The 20,177-nt window shown below is 37.2% G+C and overlaps 1 protein-coding gene across 4 annotated transcripts in view; it reads right to left on the reverse strand.

Moving 5' to 3' along the window:
• The window catches only part of LRRC28 (leucine rich repeat containing 28), a 193,629-nt gene that overhangs the window by 67,241 nt on the left and 106,211 nt on the right, over positions 1–20,177 (reverse strand). For 3 of the 4 annotated variants that reach the window (XM_061394269.1, XM_061394272.1, XM_061394270.1), the window contains exon 6: positions 12,288–12,494. The exons of the other annotated variant lie outside the window; for it this stretch is intronic. In XM_061394269.1, coding sequence (XP_061250253.1) covers positions 12,288–12,494 — 207 coding nt within the window. The remainder of the gene's footprint in view (positions 1–12,287; positions 12,495–20,177) is intronic. 4 annotated transcript variants of the gene reach the window in all.

The following is a 20,177-nucleotide window of genomic DNA, read 5'->3' on the forward strand; positions in this document are numbered from 1 at the left end:
TGATCTGCCTCTTGAGAAATCTGTATGCAGGTCAGGAAGCAACAGTTAGAACTGGACATGGAACAACAGACTGGTTCCAAATAGGAAAAGGAGTACGTCAAGGCTGTATATTGTCACCCTGCTTATTTAACTTATATGCAGAGTACATCATGAGAAACGCTGGGCTGGAAGAAGCACAAGCTGGAATCAAGATTGCCAGGAGAAATATCAATAACCTCAGATATGCAGATGACACCACCCTTATGGCAGAAAGTGAAGAAGAACTAAAGAGCCTCTTGATGAAAGTAAAAGAGGAGAGTGAAAAAGTTGGCTTAAAGCTCAACATTCAGAAAACGAAGATCATGGCATCTGGTCCCATCACTTCATGGGAAATAGATGGGGAAACGAGGAAACAGTGGCTGACTTTATTTTTGGGGGGCTCCCAAATCACTGCAGATGGTGCTTGCAGCCATGAAATTAAAAGACGCTTACTCCTTGGAAGGAAAGTTATGACCAACCTAGACAGCATATTAAAAAGCAGAGACATTACTTTGTCAACAAAGGTCTGTCTAGTCAAGGCTATCGTTTTTCTGGTGGTCATGTATGGATGTGAGAGTTGGACTATGAAGAAAGCTGAGCACTGAAGAATTGATGCTTTTGAACTGTGGTGTTGGAGAAGATTCTTGAGAGTCCCTTGGACTGCAAGGAGATCCAACCAGTCCATCCTAAAGGAGATCAGTCCTCAGTGTTCATTGGAAGGACTGATGTTGAGGCTGAAACTCCAATATTTTGGCCACCTGATGTGAAGAGCTGACTCATTTGAAAAGACTCTCATGCTGGGAAAGATTGAAGGTGGGAGGAGAAGGGGATGACAGAGGATGAGATGGTTGGATGGCATCACCAACTCAATGGACATGAGTTTGAGTGAACTCTGGGTGTTGGTGATGGACATGGAGGCCTCAAAGAGTCAGACATGACTGAGCAACTGAACTGAACTGAACTAAAGCATTACATTCAAACTTAGTCAAACAAGTGGAGCTAAAAATGTCAAATTTTTTAGCTAAGGAAAATCTCGTTTCCTGAAATATATTATACATACTAGACACACACACATACCACACACAAAATCTTTTCTCCTATACTTGATAAAGGCTTGAACAAGAACAACAAAAAAAGAAAGAAACTGGAAAATAATAACTAAATGAAATGAGAGCACTGAATATAAAATAGAAAAAGTAAAACAAACTAGATGAAAGCAAAAGATCATCATACAGTCCAGTTGTTTTTAAACAATTTAGAATCATATTTGGAGCTTTGGAGAAAAAACACTACCTGGGCACTCAATAGTTTTCAAAAAAATTCCAAGATAATTCTAATGTGCATCTGGATTTTAAAAAGTGGTATCAGGTTTTTCTATTAAATGGTAGTTTTAGTGATATAGAATTCTATTATTATCTGTTGACTAATCATAATAAATGGTATTAAATAATAAATAAATTACATAAATAATTAAATACATACATAAAAAAATTAAAGAAATTACATAATCACAACAGTAAAAGACATTTATCAGTTTTCATAATCAATAGTCAAAGAAGAAAATAAAAGATAATCACAACTGCAAGCCATAATGGAAACATTATAAACCAAAAAATATTAAATAATTACATACAATTTAGGGGGTTAAGTAGTGGGATGTGGTAAATGGAAGTGCATACATGCACATGTTTTCATCTACCCAGCCAGTCTATGTCTTTTGGTTGGTGCAATTAATCCATTTACATTAAGGCAATTATTAACATATGGCAAGCCCCTAGTATTTCTGCCTGGGAAATCCCACAGAGTAGCCTGACAGACTAGAGTCTATGGGGTCACAAGAGTGGGACATGACCCAGTGACCAAACAACAACAACAATGATCCTATTACTTTTCTTAACTGTTTCTGATTTTTTTGTACGTCTTTTCCTTCTCTTTTGTTTCCTGCCTAAAGAAGTTTCTTTAGCATTTGTTGTAAAGCTGGTTTTGTGGCAGCACTGCCCACCAGAGCAAGACTCAGTTTTTCCCACTACCAGTCCCTCCCCTCAGGAGGCTTACCCAAGCCTGTTAACGTCATCCAACAGACAGCAGACATAAGAAGCAACAGTTACAACCCCCAGCCCACCAGAATGAAAACCACATCAACAGAAAGCTAACCAAAATGAAAAGGCAGAGGATTATGTCCTAGATGAAGGGACAAGATAAAAGCCCAGAAAAACAACTAAATGAAGTGGAGAGAGGCTGCCTTCTGAAAAAAGAATTCAGAATAATGATAGTGAATTCTCGATCTCGGAAAAAAGAATGGAGAAAATGCAAGAAATGTTCGAGAAAGACCTAGAAGAATTAAAGAACAAACAGAGATGAATAATACACTAGAAGGAATCAAAAGCAGAATAACTGAGGCAGAAGAACAGATAAGTGACCTGAAGACAGAATGGTGGAAATCACTGCCACTAAACAGAATATTAAAATAAAGAATGAAAAAAAAAAAAATGAAGACAGCCTAAGAGATCTCTGGGACGACATTAAACACACTAACATTTGCATCATAGGGGTCCCAGAAGGAGAAGAAAGACAGAAAAGACCCGAGAAAATATTTGAAGAGATAACAGCTGAAAACTTCCTTAACACAGGAAAGGAAAAAGTCAACCAAGTCTAGGAAGCACAGAAAGTCCCAGGCAGGATAAACCCGAGGAGGAACACTCCAAGACACATAGTAATCAAACTGACAAAAATTAAAGATGAAGATAACATATTAAAAGCAATGAGGTAAAAATTACAAGTAACATAAAAGGGAACTCCCATAAGGTCATCAGCTGATTTCTCACCAGAAACTCTACAAGTCAAAAGGGAATGGAACAAAATATTTAAATTGATAAAAGGAAAAACATACAACCAAGCATACTCAGTAAGACTTTCATTCAGATTTGAAGGAGAAATCAAAAGCTTTACAGACATGCACATATGTTAAAATGGAATAATAGTGCCTAATCCCTCAACTTTATCAAGTTGTTAAAATTGAAGGTGAAAGTAATCTGTGAAATTTAAACGACTATACAGTATGTTGTTTAAGCATAAGAATTTTTAAATAATTGCCACAATAATATGTACTGCTACTTTAGTAAACACGTATAAACATATCTACTAGTATAAAAGGGTATAAATTTATAAAACACAGATGGGAAAAATATACATAGAATACCAGAATCTCCTTGCCATGAAAAAGTCCTCAAAATTTAACTAAAAATTCCTCTTCTGTATTTTTTCACTACTTCTCTGATATGTATACAAACCCTTTCATCACATAAGAAATCTGCAGACTTTAAAGGCATACAGAAAAGTTTGAAATTTTTAAAAAACTGAAACTACACTGATGAAATACAAATGAAGTCTGATCTGAAATATGCTTGTCAGAGCCCATAGGTTAGGTAAAGATTCTTTGAGTTGATGGAGCAGTAAGGAGCGTATAATACTATTAATAATTAATAGAGCAGGAATACAATTTTGGAGTCAGAGAACTTGGATTTGAATCCTAGTTCTTCAATTCACTAAATGTATATATTCAGTTTCCTCATCTGTATAAAGAGCAAAATAATGCTGTCCCTTACTTTTAGTCTAACAAAGTTTATAAATTAACAAGCAGAATTCTTGGCATACATCCTTCTCCAGTATATGGCAGTTATTATTATTCTCATTATTAGTGACACATTTGGAAATATGTCCTACAGTACAAGGCCAATTAAAAGAGAATTCTCTTTGGCATGCAGCAAAAGGCACTCTTTTCTATACTTTATTTGCACAGAATAGAGTTGGAGGCAACTGCCTCTGGAGACAGTGATTCATCTCCCTAAGCCAAGGACACAAAGTGGGACATGACACAGGAAACAAACTGAATGGGGCTACATGTAATGATCATAATACAAAGTTAAAGAAAAGCTGGCACTGGCTAGTTTTTCTATAGTTTAGTTTTCTTTTCTATCCTAGTTTTATAGGGGAAAAAAATGAAGAGTTGATGATTTTAAAATAGTTTGGTTTAGACCTCATCTCAGGTTTTCAATATTCCAAAGATTTCTGTTTATACCTCCAGGCCAATTTGTGTATGGAATATAATTTTTTATATATGCCCATAATAGGATGAATTGTTTTCTACTGAAGGTAAAAGAAAACATGAATCAACTATGTTCAAAGCTATACTTTATACTTTATATACATTATATTTTATAATTATACATTACACTTTATATACATTATACTTTAACCAGTATAATGTCACACAGACACAAGTATTTAATACAGACATTCGAACTGTGCAAACAACACAACGTCAAATAGAGTAAGAAAAAGCAGTACTGAAATTACAAGATATTGTGGGCTTCGGACTCTGAAACCCTGCTTTTCCAATCAAACACTCCAAGCCAGTTACCTCCTCTGTGAAATGAAGATAATAATACCTATGACATGAGCTTGTTATGAAGAATCAACAATCTAGTCCCTTGAATAACAGCTGGTACTCAACATCTTAGTCTTTTACCTCTTTCCTGAATATATAGTGAAGATCACAAAACAGAGTGTAGGAGTCTAAAGAAAACCAGGCAATCCTCGCTTTAAGCTGACACAGCACAGCCTGCTGGCGAGGCAGACACCTAAACACTCAGCAAGGTCACAGGCTATACAGGCAGGGCTGTGACAGCCTCTTGAGAGTGTGCTCTCGCCAAGCCCGTCAACTGGCAAAACCCCAAGCACAATGGAATGACATTTTTAATCATGATGCTCTTGAAATGTTAAGTCTTTTCTGCAAGAAAAAGCTTTGAGCTATTTCTTCTATTCTTATAACAGAAAATCTTCACCCAGTAATTAACTTTGGAAGAGATCATTAATTTACTAGCTAATAAGCTGTTTCTCCCATTAATTTCAATGGACCAAGAGTTTTCAAAAAATAATATTGGATATTGCAGTAATACTTTTAAGTTCCTGTGCAAAAACTGCTCTGTACATGAATTTTATAAATCAAGGAAGTTGTCCATCTGCATAGATGTTAAAGCAACAAAGAACTTTTTCATGTGGCTTTTTAAACTGCTGTTCTGTGTCTAAAATGCTTCCCTTTTTTTCTTTCAGACTCAGAGATCAAAGTATTGTTACTTAAAAATTAGCAAAAGCTAGCAGTCCTGCATAAACTCCAATTCTCTTTCTCTCTCTGTTTTGACTTCAAGGCCCTGGCATATGCAGTCCACATGGCTGAAGAAGGAACAAAAAGCTCCTCTGTGTCGAGGCTACTGCTCTTTTAACCATACTGCAGAAGCAGGCACAGGATGACAGCACACGCCAGACCAAACAGGATCTGTTTACTGCACAATGACCAGCATGAAACTCATTTATTTTATCAAAAGGTGAATGATGTATTCTATTCAACAAAATTACGGGGCAATGGAAACCAGAACATGAAAGCAATAGACTGAAGTAGGCTGTTTCATGCATTGGAGAAGGAAATGGCAACCCACTCCAGTGTTCTTGCCTGGAGAATCCCAGGGACAGGGGAGCCTGGTGGGCTGCTGTCTATGGGGTCGCACAGAGTCGGACACGACTGAAGCGACTTAGCAGCAGCAGCAGCAGGCTGTTTGGAATGTCCCATCAATGTTATTCCAATTATCATGGTTCAATAAATCAGTTTAGTCACAATCACATTTTTATTTACTATAAAGTCTGAGTTTCTTCACAATGAATTCAGAATAATTTACAGCGTATTCCCAAATCATCTTTAAAACTAAGTCCCTACATGATGCATTTGACACAGAACTTTTTGATTACTTTTTCAGAATCATTAATTATTCAAAGTGCTAGTTTCTCTAAATAGACATACACATACAACAATTTAATCTTTTACATAATCATATTCTTTCTGGTCTATTCAACTTTTACTAAATAATATTTCACAGTGAATTATGATTTAATTATGATTTAATACTTTACACAAGTAGATCGTCAATGTTAAAGTGAATTGATTTCAATGAATCTGAATAACTGAAGGCTTTCTCTGCAGTTGGTTTCAATATTCAAGCAGCAGCATCCCTATTTGCATTGCAGTCAAGTAATAGGGACATTATTACAGGCAGTGGGCATGACACTCTGCTAGATGCTTGGGGTACAAAAGTGAAGACACACACTGCACCAGCCCTTTCTTCCCACCAGCCCTTTCTTCCCGTCTAGTCAAACAATAAAGGTAGTTTATGTTGACTGCGTGCTTATGTAGTGTTTATGAGCGATACAAATGTTTTAAATAGATCTTAATTCTCACAATAGTGCTATGAAGTAGGTATTAACATTACCCCATTACTGAGACTTAGACAAGCTAAATAGCCTTTCTAAGCTCAAGATCAGACAGCTATTAAATGGTAGAGCTGGAATTTAAAAGGATGCCTGGGACCTCTCTAGAGGTCCAGAGGTTAAAACTCTGCACTTTCACTTTAGGGGTTGCGGATTCAATCCCTGGTCGGGGAACATAAGATCCCACATGCCATGCAGTGCAGCAGAAATAAATGAATAAAAGCATGCCTGTCTCCTTCACCATGATATTACTTAAGCCGCCTCCCTTAACAGATCATTTCCATACAAGCAGGGCCCCCCTACATAACACAGGAAGTAACACTACCTAGCAGATGGCATGGGTGCAGTGGGCACCTGAGGACAGGCTTGCCCAAACATCCAGGTGTGATACCAGGAGACACTGACAAAGAGCTAAATGATGAACAAAACATCCTTCCACTTTTGTTAAAAGATCAGATAAGTGGTGGGGTGGTTCTGACTTACAGATTTAGGACAGCAATTTCAAGAAATACCAAGAATTCCTTCAGAGAAGATCCTAGAGAAGGAGTCTTGAGGCTGACTGTCCGGCACAGGCTTGGGAACTATACAGGAGCACTTCTTCCAGCCAGGGTAGCCAGCACGGAGAGCAAACATCTTCACTCTGCATCTGACCGCCAGCTCTTGCTCAGCTGGACTAGAACCTGTCCTCTTTCTCCCCAAATTTAAGAACTTGATTGAAAACTATGACTGACTCTTGTCAACTGACAACATCTTCCAGACTTTGCTTGTACCGCACATTCTTGTCACTATTTAAAAAAACAAATTAACAAAAACTTTGCTGGCAGAGATTCTGCTCATGAATCTAGCCCTCACACTACTTATTTTGGTTCCACATCTGTATCTTTTTAAGAATGAGTAGTAATTCTTTTTCCTAATTGATAGTTGAGGAAAACAGTTTCAGTTTTTTCATATTAATCACTGCCTACCCCAAATCCTATTCCAAAAACTTTGAGAAAAATACACACTTGTCCCTTTAAAGCCCACCTACTCTAGGTGAACTTTCCTCTTCATACAGTAGCACAGGAAAAGTCAGTGCCTGCCCACACTAGAGAAGCCATATTAAATAATCCTATCAAACTCTATCATATTAAATAATCCTGTTTACACCCTAAGAAAACCTTAAGGCAAGAGTAAAGGTCTGAAATGATGAAAAAATAAAGCAGAGGGGATTCATTAAGATAGTGGAAAAAGTCAGATGAGTAAGTCACACCAGGATGCAAATGTTTCTTAAATAAATACTTGCAAAGAAAGGAGCCCAAAAGAAGAATTGAACACCCTCTTTCTTGAAAAAATACACATTCCAGAGTTACAACTTTGCTCCTGAAATAGGGTCTATATGAACTTTAGTTAATAGAATATGTCTCTCTCATTTCTTCCCACTACTAGTTTTTGAACCTTGTTTTCAAGCCTTTCTTTTCTCCTTTTTCATTATGCCTTGGATTGGAGACCTGCCCAACAATCCCTACAGAACATGATTTTGGGTCCCTCCTTGGAAAGCAGAAGATACCTCTCACTTACAAACATAAGACTGATTCCAACCTCTGGGCTTCTGGTCTGAACCAGAAAAAAACATTTTAGCACTGAAACGTATTTAAGGCTACAAACTTTGCAGATTATTCCCATTAAACAATGACTTCAATGCAGTACTTCTTCAAGCTGCAGATCAAATACATTCCACGGTTCAGTAAAGTACAGTTTACATTCATCTCTAAATCTGAGATTAAGGAATTATTAACTGGTTTCCATCTGGTGTCCATACTGGAGTTTAAGTTTGAATAGCTTCACTTTGTGGATTTAAATATTTCCTTAAAAAACAGTAAACAGCGATTCTTTTCCTGACCTTCTAAGCAGATACAGAGAAAGCAGGAATGAGAAGCAATAGTGAAAATAAGTGTAGTTTAAAAATTGTGTCATTTATATACCATTTGCAACAACAACAAAACGATTTCAGCATGGGCTTTGAAAGTGCCTACAAACTACTTTCTAGAATTGCACCGATACTTGGCATAAACTTTTTTTTCACCCTACACAAGGTATCCTATCCCTACAAAGGAAAAATGACTACAGCTACCACAGAAACTAGAGTAATCTCCTGTTATGTGATAAAAAGCACACTTTTATATCCCTATAAAAGTTACAGGATATAGCCCACAGTAATAAGAAGCTATCATTTTATTCACAGCCCAAGTCCTTGGCACACAGAATAACTTTTCCTGAGAAAATAAATACTTTACTACTAGAATGTCCAAGGAACAACAACTCTTGGACTGATTTAGAAACATGAATAATTTCCCAATAGTAGGAAGCTATTTTCTCACTAATTTTTAGGCTTACGACATGGGAGTCCACACACCAGGATACTCTGTTTATCTCAGCGTCACTTGCCAAATGCTTTTGGTTAAGAATTCATTCACTGTTTTCTAAATTAATACTCAGAAATTCCACCTGCCATCGTGGGTGCAACTTTTGTTATCTTAAACTACAGAAGTTCCTGACATTGAGTTTAGCTGACACAGCACTTCCTGGGGGCTAACTAAAGAATGCTCTTCCATAGTCAATTTGTATACGAGCAACCTCACAGAACTTGTATCTATTATTCAACATTAAATTAGTTGTAGACATTACTGAATAATGGTTTATTAATTATGCAAGAGCAAAAATTAACTAGATTTACTGCAAGAGCAGTAAATCTAGTTAAAAAGAAAAAAACACCTTAGGGGGAAAAATCCTTTTCTTTGTATTTTCCTATATTTTCAGAAGCCCAGAGGAGAGTCACATCTTTATGAGCTATTTAGTCTACAGAGCTATACTGAATCAACAAGACCTCTATTAAATCTCATAGCACAAGGCTCACGCGATTAATTTCCTTTCCTCCTCACTGACAGTCAACAGTGGGAACAGAGCTTCTGTGTGTACACTAGTCTGTCACTCAGCTGTCATGGTATAGCTATAACAGGAACATCCTCCTTTCTTGATACAACTTTTCATCTTAAAAAGAACACACTCCATGGGTGTTAATGATTTAGATAGTATTATAAGTGATTTAAGTCATCTGTACTATAGCTTCTGTAACTGCTTTATGAAGAGGCTATAATCTGACAGAAAAGTCCCATTAAAAAAACTGCCTTGTCCTAAAAACTGCTTTGTCCAAAGTTCTGTGGCAAGAAACTGAATTCAGTAAGTAGCTCTCCTCTGATTACAGGCAGAGATATCAAAGATATTAAAGATATTTCATAAGCACTCAGCTCCTGCATTAGAATCATGGTTAAACATAGGAGCCTTCTATCTGAAACCTTGAGTTGTGTGTATGTGTATTCACACTGTATCTGACTTAACTACATTACAAAGGCTATATGCTGTTTTCAACAATTCAGTTCTCTGAGGAAAGTTGGTGCGAGAAGGTGCCTGCTTGTTTTACCCTGTCTTGTATAGTTCTTAGCATTAGACAGTTTTGCTGTATTAGAAAGGAGTTGAAGGAAAGGTTTCAAGCACACAGAGTCCATGGAAGGAAGGACAGCTATGAACTTATTTTCTTCCTAAAGACTTAATCAAATTCCCCTTCTAAATCTACCTTCTATGGTGTTGAAGACAATAAATCAAAAACCATAATCAGACTGAGAAGATTGCTGATACTTCTGTCAGCTTCGACTTCATCTTCACAGAGTATGTGGTCTCTGCTCTCCTGAAGCCCTCTGGGCAACCTCACCCTGTAGCTCTCTGGTTGTCTCATCCACTTCTTCACAAAGACCATGCAACCCACCAGTGAAGAAAGGCCCCCAGAGCTTGTCTCAGTTATCTGGCCCTTTACTCATGCTGTTCTCAAAGAACCCGGTCTGAGACCAGGGCAGAGCACTGATCCAGGCAGCCTGCTTCCTTCTCACTGGACGGTCTTCACCAGATCCTCCTGCCTGTATGACTTTCTAGCAGAGAGGAAAGCCTGCCCACAGGCCTGTGTCCGGCCACGGCTGAGAGCCTCACGAGCTGGGATGGCGCCCTGGGGAGTGTGGAAGCTGCTTCCGCATCTTTGGCTGTCCACGGTCCCAGGATTGAGAGTTATGGAGAGCTTGAATGTTGGGAGGGACCCTGCTCAGAACCCAGTGAGGACCTTCTTGCCTCTCTTTGATAACATATTAACAAGTTCAGCAAGGCTTTGGGGGCGACAAGAAGCCTGGAGATAGAAACTAATCGGTAAGGCTCTCCTCACCACTGAACACAGTGCTGAAGAAGAGATGCCCACGTCCGTAGCCACAACAGCACTCAACACGGTGTATAGAGAAGATGCCTCAGGGCATAAGGGAGGTGTCAAAGCAGAAAGCAGCTGGGCAAAGTGCAGTGGACTCTACCCTCCACCCACAGCCATTTCTATCGCCTTGCACCAGCCACTGCCACTCGGGTCAGCTGCTGTGTCACCACACCCCTTGACACCTCAAATGTTAACAGTGGTCAGCCATCTGCAGGGACGGCTTCCCAACACCCCTGTCATCCCAGCACATGCTGCACTGTGTCCCTGGTGAAACAACAGGTAGGAATGAGCGGAACTGACTAGGGGGGTGAGGAGACACGGCTGGAGGAGATAAAAAACAGTTATCTTATGTACCTTCAACATAACTCTAAACTGAGCAGGATAAATGTTATCATTTCTGGTTCCAGATAAGGAAAATGAAGCTGAGAGAGGTTTTGGTGATTTCCTCCAAGTAATGCTCTATGAAGTGATGGAGACAGTCTAGAACTTGTGTCTTTGGATTTGTAACTTGGTACTTGTCCACTATAACTGTCCTACAAACTGTGGTTTATGCAGCAGGGGTACATTTATTTTCTAATATCAATTTATATTCAATAATTTGCTCACTTGAAAGAAAGCTCTGATTTCTTAGGAATGTAGCTTGCTTCTGAAATGGTTTTACTTTAGCTTCTTCATTTTAAAAAAGAATTTAATTACGTTTATAGAAAAGTAATCTTCTTAAATTGGATAATTATTTATTACTCAAACTGATGCTCATGTCTCTCATAATTTTCAATTCTCTCAGGATTTAAGTTTTCTTAAAGATATAATTTATTGAAAATAATTTGTGCACTGTATTATGGTAGAAAATATTTCCTTTCAGGGACTAGTAAATTATTCACTTCATTGCTCTCAAGATAAATTATTCATTTTAAAAATGCTTTTATGAATAATACCATATGCTTATTCTGACAGTTTAGGGTTCTGTGGGGCTTCAAATTTTAATTTTTTTAAATGGCAGTTCTGTTTCTTACAAGTTAACAAAATAATCCAATTCTCAGTGAATATTAATGCATTATTTTATTAAAGGCTTGTGTTCTTTAACACATCTTATATTGAAATGGGCTACTACAGAAATCTATAGTACACACTACGTTATTTATTAGCCAGGGTGACATTTCTAGCTCAGCAGGCAGTTCAAAAGTCTTTAAAATTGTCTAGTCTGGTTGTCCGGCAATACTAATCATTAGGATACTCAATGACATTTTTTCTACATGGAAGCTAACGTCTAAGCAGATATATTTGCACAGTAGCTATTCTTTCATCTTGCTCAATACCACTTGTCAGTTTTATAGTTTTATATATATAAAATATACATATATAATACCTATTTGCATATTATATATATACATACATTTTAATTCCTTTCTCTGAGTAAATCATCTCATATTTCATATTTTTTTCTAAATAAATTTTTAACACAGGTTATTTTAACATATGAAATCCATAACAGAAATAAACTTTATTTGTTAACTGGGAATGATGCTTTGTTCATTGCAAAAATGAATTTAGAGAAGCATTTTCAACATAAACACAATAAAGGAAACTAATCCTTCCCAGTCAAGGAAACAAAGGCTTTCCATCTTATTCTTTAGATGTTTTATATTGCCATACAAATAGGATTACTTACCAAGTGGCAAAAATGCAAGACGGTTTCCAGCCATGGAGAGCTCATTGAGGCTGGGCAGCTGGCAGAGGTGGCGCGGCACACACCATAGACGATTTCGGTCCACAGTGAGGTACTGCAGAGAAAGGCACAGGTGAAGCCTCTCGGGTAAAGTTAGCAAACGATTGGTAGAAATGTCTAGTGTCTGCAGCTCCTTCAAATCGCCAACCTCTACAACCAAAATCAAAATTAAGATAAATTGCATCCTGATTAAATGAATTAATTAAATAAATAAAATAAATCAATACTGTAACAGTTCAACTAAATAAATTTAGTAGCTGCTACTACTTCCACAGACATGAATACTGACTGAAATGCAGGATTTAGGTCCAGCAGGCAAATAATCCAACCTAAGTAGATATCTTTAAATTAGTCTGCCAGAATTTTTTTAACAGGGGAAAAGTGCTGGCATGGAGAAAGGAGAAACACAAAGCGATGAATCTGAGCCAAGTCTGTTACTATGGCTTCTGCTTCCTGATGAATCAAAAAGTCATTGCAAATGTGAAAGAACAATTACAATCACTTCATGGTATCTGGTTCTTGCTACTTTAGTGGTTTTTTTACCTTCTATTGAAGTAGATAGTAGGAGACTTAAAAATATATATATTACAGTATCCCAGTAAGTACACCTTGTTCATGTGAACTAAGTAGAACATTTCTGGACTAAGCACGAGGATAGCTTTTGAAATTTTCACCACAGTAAAAATTATGGTAATAATATGCAATTATTGTAACATTTTTAGATATTGTCCAGCTGTGTGGTTCCTCTTTTAAAGCCCCAAATGTACATTTCCTATGAAGATTCACTTTAATTCCACCCAAAGGAAATCCTCCCATTTAACTCCAATATTCCTTTATTACTGGTGCCTATATTTGTAATCCATTCCATGACAAGTACAATTATGTCCCCGTCATACACTAACTGACCACGGCTGAAGGTGGGTGGGAGGGGAGCTCTTTACAAGGTATATCTATCCTTTTCAGGGAAAACCACCAGGAAGCATTCAGAGCAAAGGAAGTCCTGCTAACCAGTCTCTCTCTACGGGAAGGACGTGACTCTGCCCAGGCCTGCGCATCTCATTGAGGCTCTACAGGGAGCACTGTGCAGGACGAGTCTGCTCCTCTCATTCATGGGACTCCCACGCTGAAGACCACGGTAATGCCCTCTCTCACTTATCTAACCTGACCTGTTGTACAAGTTGTTCCTCTCAGGTTAAGGTTTCTCGTGATCCGGCCACTTGAACACATCCCTCCGGACACATTCAGTTTGTTCAGGCCTTGGATTATTATGAGCAATGCCTTCTCCATAGGAGAGAAAATCTTCTGCCCTCTTAGATGTCCATTTGCACAGATTAGCTTTTCTTATTGGCAAACAGCTTGGCAAACTATGGCTCACAGGCAAAATCGTCCGGACCCACGGTCCACTTTTGTAATGCATGCAAGCTGAGACTGGTCATTTTTAAGGGTGGTGAAAGTCAACAGCAATGAGAGGAACAACAACAACTACATATACACATATATGTACGTGTGTGTATATATATGACAGAGACTATAGGTGGCCTGCAAAGCCTAAAAATATTTAGTATCTCATCATTTACAAAAAAGTTTGCTAGTCTTTGTTATGGACTTACTCTTAACAGGAACATTTTTAATAACTGTTTTTATAAAAGTAATACAAGCGCAAAAATACATTAATTTCTAGTTATTTTACTAATATCTAGAAGAGATTTATGATAAGCTGAGAAGTTCACACTTTATTTTCTAATTTCCCCAATACTGCACAAAGACATATTTGAAGACAGGAGACAGGATTCAGTGAATGTGTGTGATTCCCAGTAAGAGTTTTGTTCTATTTTTACCAAACTGATGCACAAGGGGGTCAATTTCACCCTTGGCGCCATTAGCACCATTAGTATTTCCTCTAGCTAAGTCTTCCTGCCTATCTTATTGCTTCTGACGGGGCATGGAGGGTGAAGGAATTGACAGAAGAATTATGTTTTAGAATTGAACAAAAACAAAAGGAAACAAGGAATCTTCCTGACCTCACTTTATGAAGTTATTCTGGGAGTGAAATGGGACAGAAATGCAACCAATCAGCTTACACTCCATGGGACCAGGTGCTGAGAGAAGAACAAGACAAGGTCTCTGCCACTGAGAATCACATTACACATAAAAGACACTGTATGAATGGAGCTCAGGGGTAAAAAAAAAAAAAGAGCTAGATGATGGGCTGGAGATGCTTTTGCAAAATTTATCGAAGGAAATGAGAACTTGAATAGGTCAAAAAGAAAATGGATATATCATTTCAAGCCAGGCATGGAGATGGGGTTGAAAGCATAAGGAAAGGCATGCAAGTAAAAAGATAATTACAACACGCACAATGACTACTGGAGACCTGACAAGTACCAAAGATACCAATGGGAAAAAAGGGGAAAATAAGTTAATACAGAGGGCTTGGTGGAGACATGGATGATAATGAATATTGGTGAGAGAAGTTTGAACTTATTACAGTAAGAACATAACACTTCCTGAAAATTCTCAAAGGATGAAGGGACTCTTTTGGAAATATGAAAATGGTAAATACGCAGAAAGCAATGAAATGAAAAGAGAGAGTCGGCTGGGGAAACAAGGAGACAGTTGATGAGAACAGAGGCAGTGTGATAGAGTTTAAAGGTAAATTCCAGAGAGGTTTTAAGAAAAGCAGAGAGTAAGTTTGGTTGGAAATGGAAAATAGTGAAACAGGAAAAAATCAAAGACCATTTTCAAGTTTCTAGACTATTATACTCTAAGTCAATGCTAAAAACATTCTTTCTGTAGGAAAAAAATTTTAAGTGTATCAATACTTCTGAATTGCAGTACCTATAAAGCCACCTGTTTAAAGGAATTTGAAAAATCCATCAAAAATCACATGGGAGCAAGCAAAATAAACTATTCTCATTATTATTTCAAAAATAATTAAATGCATAAAATAGTGTTTTGACATGGTTGCAAAAATTACTAAAGCTGGCGGGGGTGTGGGGGGCAGGGAAAAAATTACTAAGGCTTGCAACTGCCCACCATTTTGATTCAGTACTGTCTTACTGTATTGTGAAATGGGGAAATAAGTGATTATGAATTTAAGTTTCCTATCATTTGATTATTTACTTTTTAACAGATCAATATTCATACTTTGACGGGCACACATTTTCAGATATTAAAATTAATAACACTTGTGACAAAGAAAATGAGAATACACAGTGTCAGTATGAATGAAAGGTCAAAATACTAAGGAGTAGGAAGAGAAAAGAGACCTGACGTTTCTTACTCCCTGTAAGTGATGAATAAGACTTAAACATGCAGGACTGCATTAAAAGAACAAATGTAACAAAGAACATTTTTGTCTAAGTAACTTACTATATAGGTCTTTTCATCTGTTAGAAGAAAACTGAGCTAATTATTACTCCAATTACAATATTGAGTGGAATACTATATACAATATGGTTGGAAAATTAATAATTTTGTCATCCTATGAAAGTATTTGGGAAAGAGAGTGAAATAAAATTAAACAGCCTTTCAGGAGAAGTAAATTAAACATAATTTTCATGACCATTTTACAATAGGCCACAAATATAAGACTATATGTGGCATCTTTATCTCAAAAAAAATTAAAAAAATATACACTTGTTAAGCTCAGCTAATGGGAAGCACATTTTTAGAAAACAATAGAGTCAAACAAACTTTGTCTAAGATTCTAACTTAAACACAAGAGACAGGAAATAAACCTGGGGTGGTAACGTATCATACAGGAATACAGAAACAGAGTCCAAAGTATGGGCTCAGGATCAGAAATCTAGCAAATTTGGTCAAATTCAGACGCTACACTGAGGCCAGGACAACAGGATACTCATATATTTTGCTGCTCTTCCTTCATTCCTGAAGATCCAAGCTTCATGATCATATCACTTCCACCAGCCTGAAGAGATTTTATTTCTTTTAGAGCAGGTATGTTGGCAACAAATTCTCTTAGCTTTCCTTTTCTCTGGGAATGTCTTTATTATCACTGTTAATTCTCAGAAATTCTTTTCATTAGATACAGAATCCAGGGCTAACCATTCTTTACTTTCAGTACTTTAAAGTTGGTGTGCCACTATCTTCCAGCCTCCCATGGTGTCTGAGGAGAAATCTACAATTATCTGAATCATTATTTCTTTAGGTGTTTTCAAGATTGGTTATTTATCTTTAGTCATCAGCAGACTGATTATGATGTATCTGTAAATGGCTTTCTTTGAATTTATCCTATCTGGGGTCTGCTGAGCTTTTTAAAACTGAAAATTTACATCTTTAACCAAAGTTTTGAAGCTTTAGAATTATGTCTTCAAATTTAAGAGTTATATCTGGGTAAATATAGCAAACTATCACTTTTCTCCTTTTAAGCTGTTATGCGTAACTGCTAAAAGCATTTCAATATATGATAAACTACTTAGGATAAGTATAACAAAGATTAGTGGGTAGAGTAAAAGTAGTTCCGAAGCAATTTTGAAAGACTGGTCTAATGCAATCCCTAAAGCAATAACTAAAAATAAGATAAATACCAAAAAAAAAAAAAAAAAAGGATAAACCTAAAAAGCCAATAAATGAATTAAAACAGAAAACAAAAATATACTCAACACTAAAAAAGGCAGGGAAAAGAAAACAAAGAAATAAAACCAGATGTTACAAACAGACAACTAATAACAAAATGGCAGGCCTAAATCTAACAAGATCAATAAAACATTAAAAGCCAACAGCCTAAGAACACCTAATAATACAGATTATCAGGTTGCACTTTAAAATAAGACCTCAGTATATTCTATCTAAAAGGAATCCATTTTAAGTATAAATACATAGATGGACAAAACATAAATAATACAAACATACCATGCAAACAATATCCCCCAAAGCTGGAACTTCTAGTATAATGGAATGAGGAGGATGTCAAATCCTCTGCTGAAAAAACAACTATAAAATCACTCAAAATTATCAAAAGCAACAATTTCAGCACTCTGGAAACTGACCTGTGCTTTTCAACAGAGAATAACTTATTCATGAAAAACTACTGCACTTTGGATATGAAGAACAGAAATCTGTGGCATGCTTCCTTTGGATGGTTCCCATTCTCCCATCCAGCTTGGTTAGGATAATAGTTCTAATATGGCAGGGTAGGCTGCAAACAACCAACAGCTTTACTGATGGAGTGGGCTAACTTGGAACAAAAGTCACAGGGTTAATTTGGAATGAAAGTGAAAAACCCATAGCCAGTACTGTTGCCAATAACAATTAGGAATCTTGGTCACAAGCAAACATGGAAGACCAATAATTTTATCAGCTGAGGGGTTGCTGGTTGGCACAAACAAGGGAATAGGCAGATAAGCCAAAAATATAACAAGGAGGAACAGGATATAAAATGGTGAGAAAGCATTTGATAGACTCTCCACATATCCCAGGCTGACTAGAGTGGTGAGCAAGCTCAAGGGAGACCACAGAGGGCTCAAGCTATTTACGTATCCCAGGTCTACACGAACTTGCACAGGAGAACAGAAGACAACACAGGCCTCAACAGAAAATAAAGGCTGGGGAAACTCGAAAATTGCCTAAATGTTAAATGTGTTTCTGAATCCAAACATACGGCATAGAGCCTTACTAGAATAAGGTGTTCAACTACTACGTTACACAGACACAGGGCCAAATCATAAAAATTAAAGCAAAAACAATAATAAAAAAAACATCAAAAAAACACAAACAGAGACTTCAGTCATACACTGGAGGAACTGAACTTCATGTTTTTTTAGTCCAGGCAAATTATTAAGATAAACAAATAAATAGATAGCAACAATCTTCAGGTAGGAAAAAATAATCAGGATCCAGAGTTGCTACAATATATTTTTTTTAATGTACAATTTTTTAAGATTAGAAGATATGCAATAAAACAGGAAAGTGTAACTCATGCTCAGGCTTCCCTGGTGGCTCAGATGGTAAAGAATCTGCCTGCAGTGCAGGAAATCTGGGTTTGATCCCTGGGTGTGAAAGATCCCTTGGAGAAGGGAATGGCTACCCACTCCAGTATTCTGGCCTGGAGAATTTCATGGACAGAGGAGCCTAACTGGCTATAGTCCATGGGGTTGCAAAGAGTCGAACACGACTGAGTGACTAATACACACACAACCCATACTCAAGAAAAAATGGGTAATAGAAAATAGAAACTGATGCGAACTGGACCCAGATGTTGGATTTACCAGACAATGACAGTAGCTATAATAAAGAGCAGCTATAATAAATATATTGAAAGAACTAAAAGAAAAAGTTTAAAGAATGAGATAAAATTATGACAATGACTTAAAAAACAGAAAACATTCTCAATAAAGAAAAACAAGAAAATGGAAATTCTTGAGTTGCAAAGTACAAGTGAAAAGAAAATTCATTAGAAAGCCTTACAAGTAGATCTGAATAAGCAGATAAGAAATTAGTATAAACTGCTAACAAAATTTATCCAAAGAGAAACTGCAAAAAAGACTGAAGTGAAGTGAACAGGGTCTTAGAGATCTATAGGATAAAACCAGCTGCAAAGACATATGTGTGATAGAATTCCCATAAAAAGCAAAGGAGGATGAAAAGGAAGAAAAACAGTATTTTTAAAAATAGTGGCTATAAATTCAAATTTTGATGAAAAATATTACACCGAAGATCCAAGAAGCTCAATAAAACCCAAGAGGGATAAACACAAAGAGATCCAAACTTATACACATCATAATCAAACTGTCAGTCAGTTCAGTTGCTCAGTCACATCCGACTCTTTGCGACCCCATGAACCGCAGCACGCCAGGCCTCCCTGTCTATCACCAACTCCCGAAGTCCACCCAAACCCATGTCCATTGAGTTGGTGATGTCATCTAACCATCTCATCCTCTGCCGTCCCTTTCTACTCCTACCTTCAATCTTTCCCAGCATCAGGGTCTTTTCAAATGAGTCAGCTCTTCGCATCAGGTGGCCAAAGTATTGGAGTTTCAGCTTCAAAATCAGTTCCTCCAATGAACACCCAGGACTGATCTCCTTTAGGATGGACTGGTTGGATCTCCTTGCAGTCCAAGGGACTCTCAAGAGTCTTCTCCAACACCACAGTTGAGAAGCATCAATTCTTTGGCACTCAGCTTCTCACATCCATACATGACTACTAGAAAAACCATAGCTTTGACTAGATGGACAAAGTAATGCTGGCAAAGTAATGTCTCTTCTTTTTAATATGCTGTCTAGGTTGGTCATAGCTTTTCTTTCAGGGAGCAAATGCCTTTTAATTTCATGGCTGCAATCACCATCCACAGTGATTTTGGAGCCCAGAAAAATAAAGTCAGCCACTGTTTCCACTGTTTCCCCATCTATTTGCCATGAAGTGGTGGGACCAGATGTCATGATCTTAGTTTTCTGAATGTTGAGCTTTAAGCCAACTTTTTCACTCTCCTCTTTCACTTTCATCAACTGGCTCTTTAGTTCCTCTTCACTTTCTGCCATAAGGGTGGTGTCATCTGTGTATCTGAGGTTATTGATATTTCTCCTGACAATCTAAACTGTGAAAGACTAGAAAATCTTGAAAATAACAAGAGAATAATGGTTGACTATGTTTAGGGGAACAATACACATACATGCCAAGAATATCCACTGTCTCTACTCAGGTATCTAACAAATGTAGTAAGGCAAAACAAACAAGAAGTATCAAGACTAGAAAAGAAGTAAAACTTTCTTTATTCACAGATGACATGCTCCTTAGGACAGAATACAAAGGAATTCATAACAACTATGTCTATATATGTTATACATATATATATATATATATGTATAACAACA

Source organism: Bos javanicus, chromosome 21 (assembly GCF_032452875.1).
Source record: "Bos javanicus breed banteng chromosome 21, ARS-OSU_banteng_1.0, whole genome shotgun sequence".
NCBI lineage: Eukaryota > Metazoa > Chordata > Mammalia > Artiodactyla > Bovidae > Bos > Bos javanicus.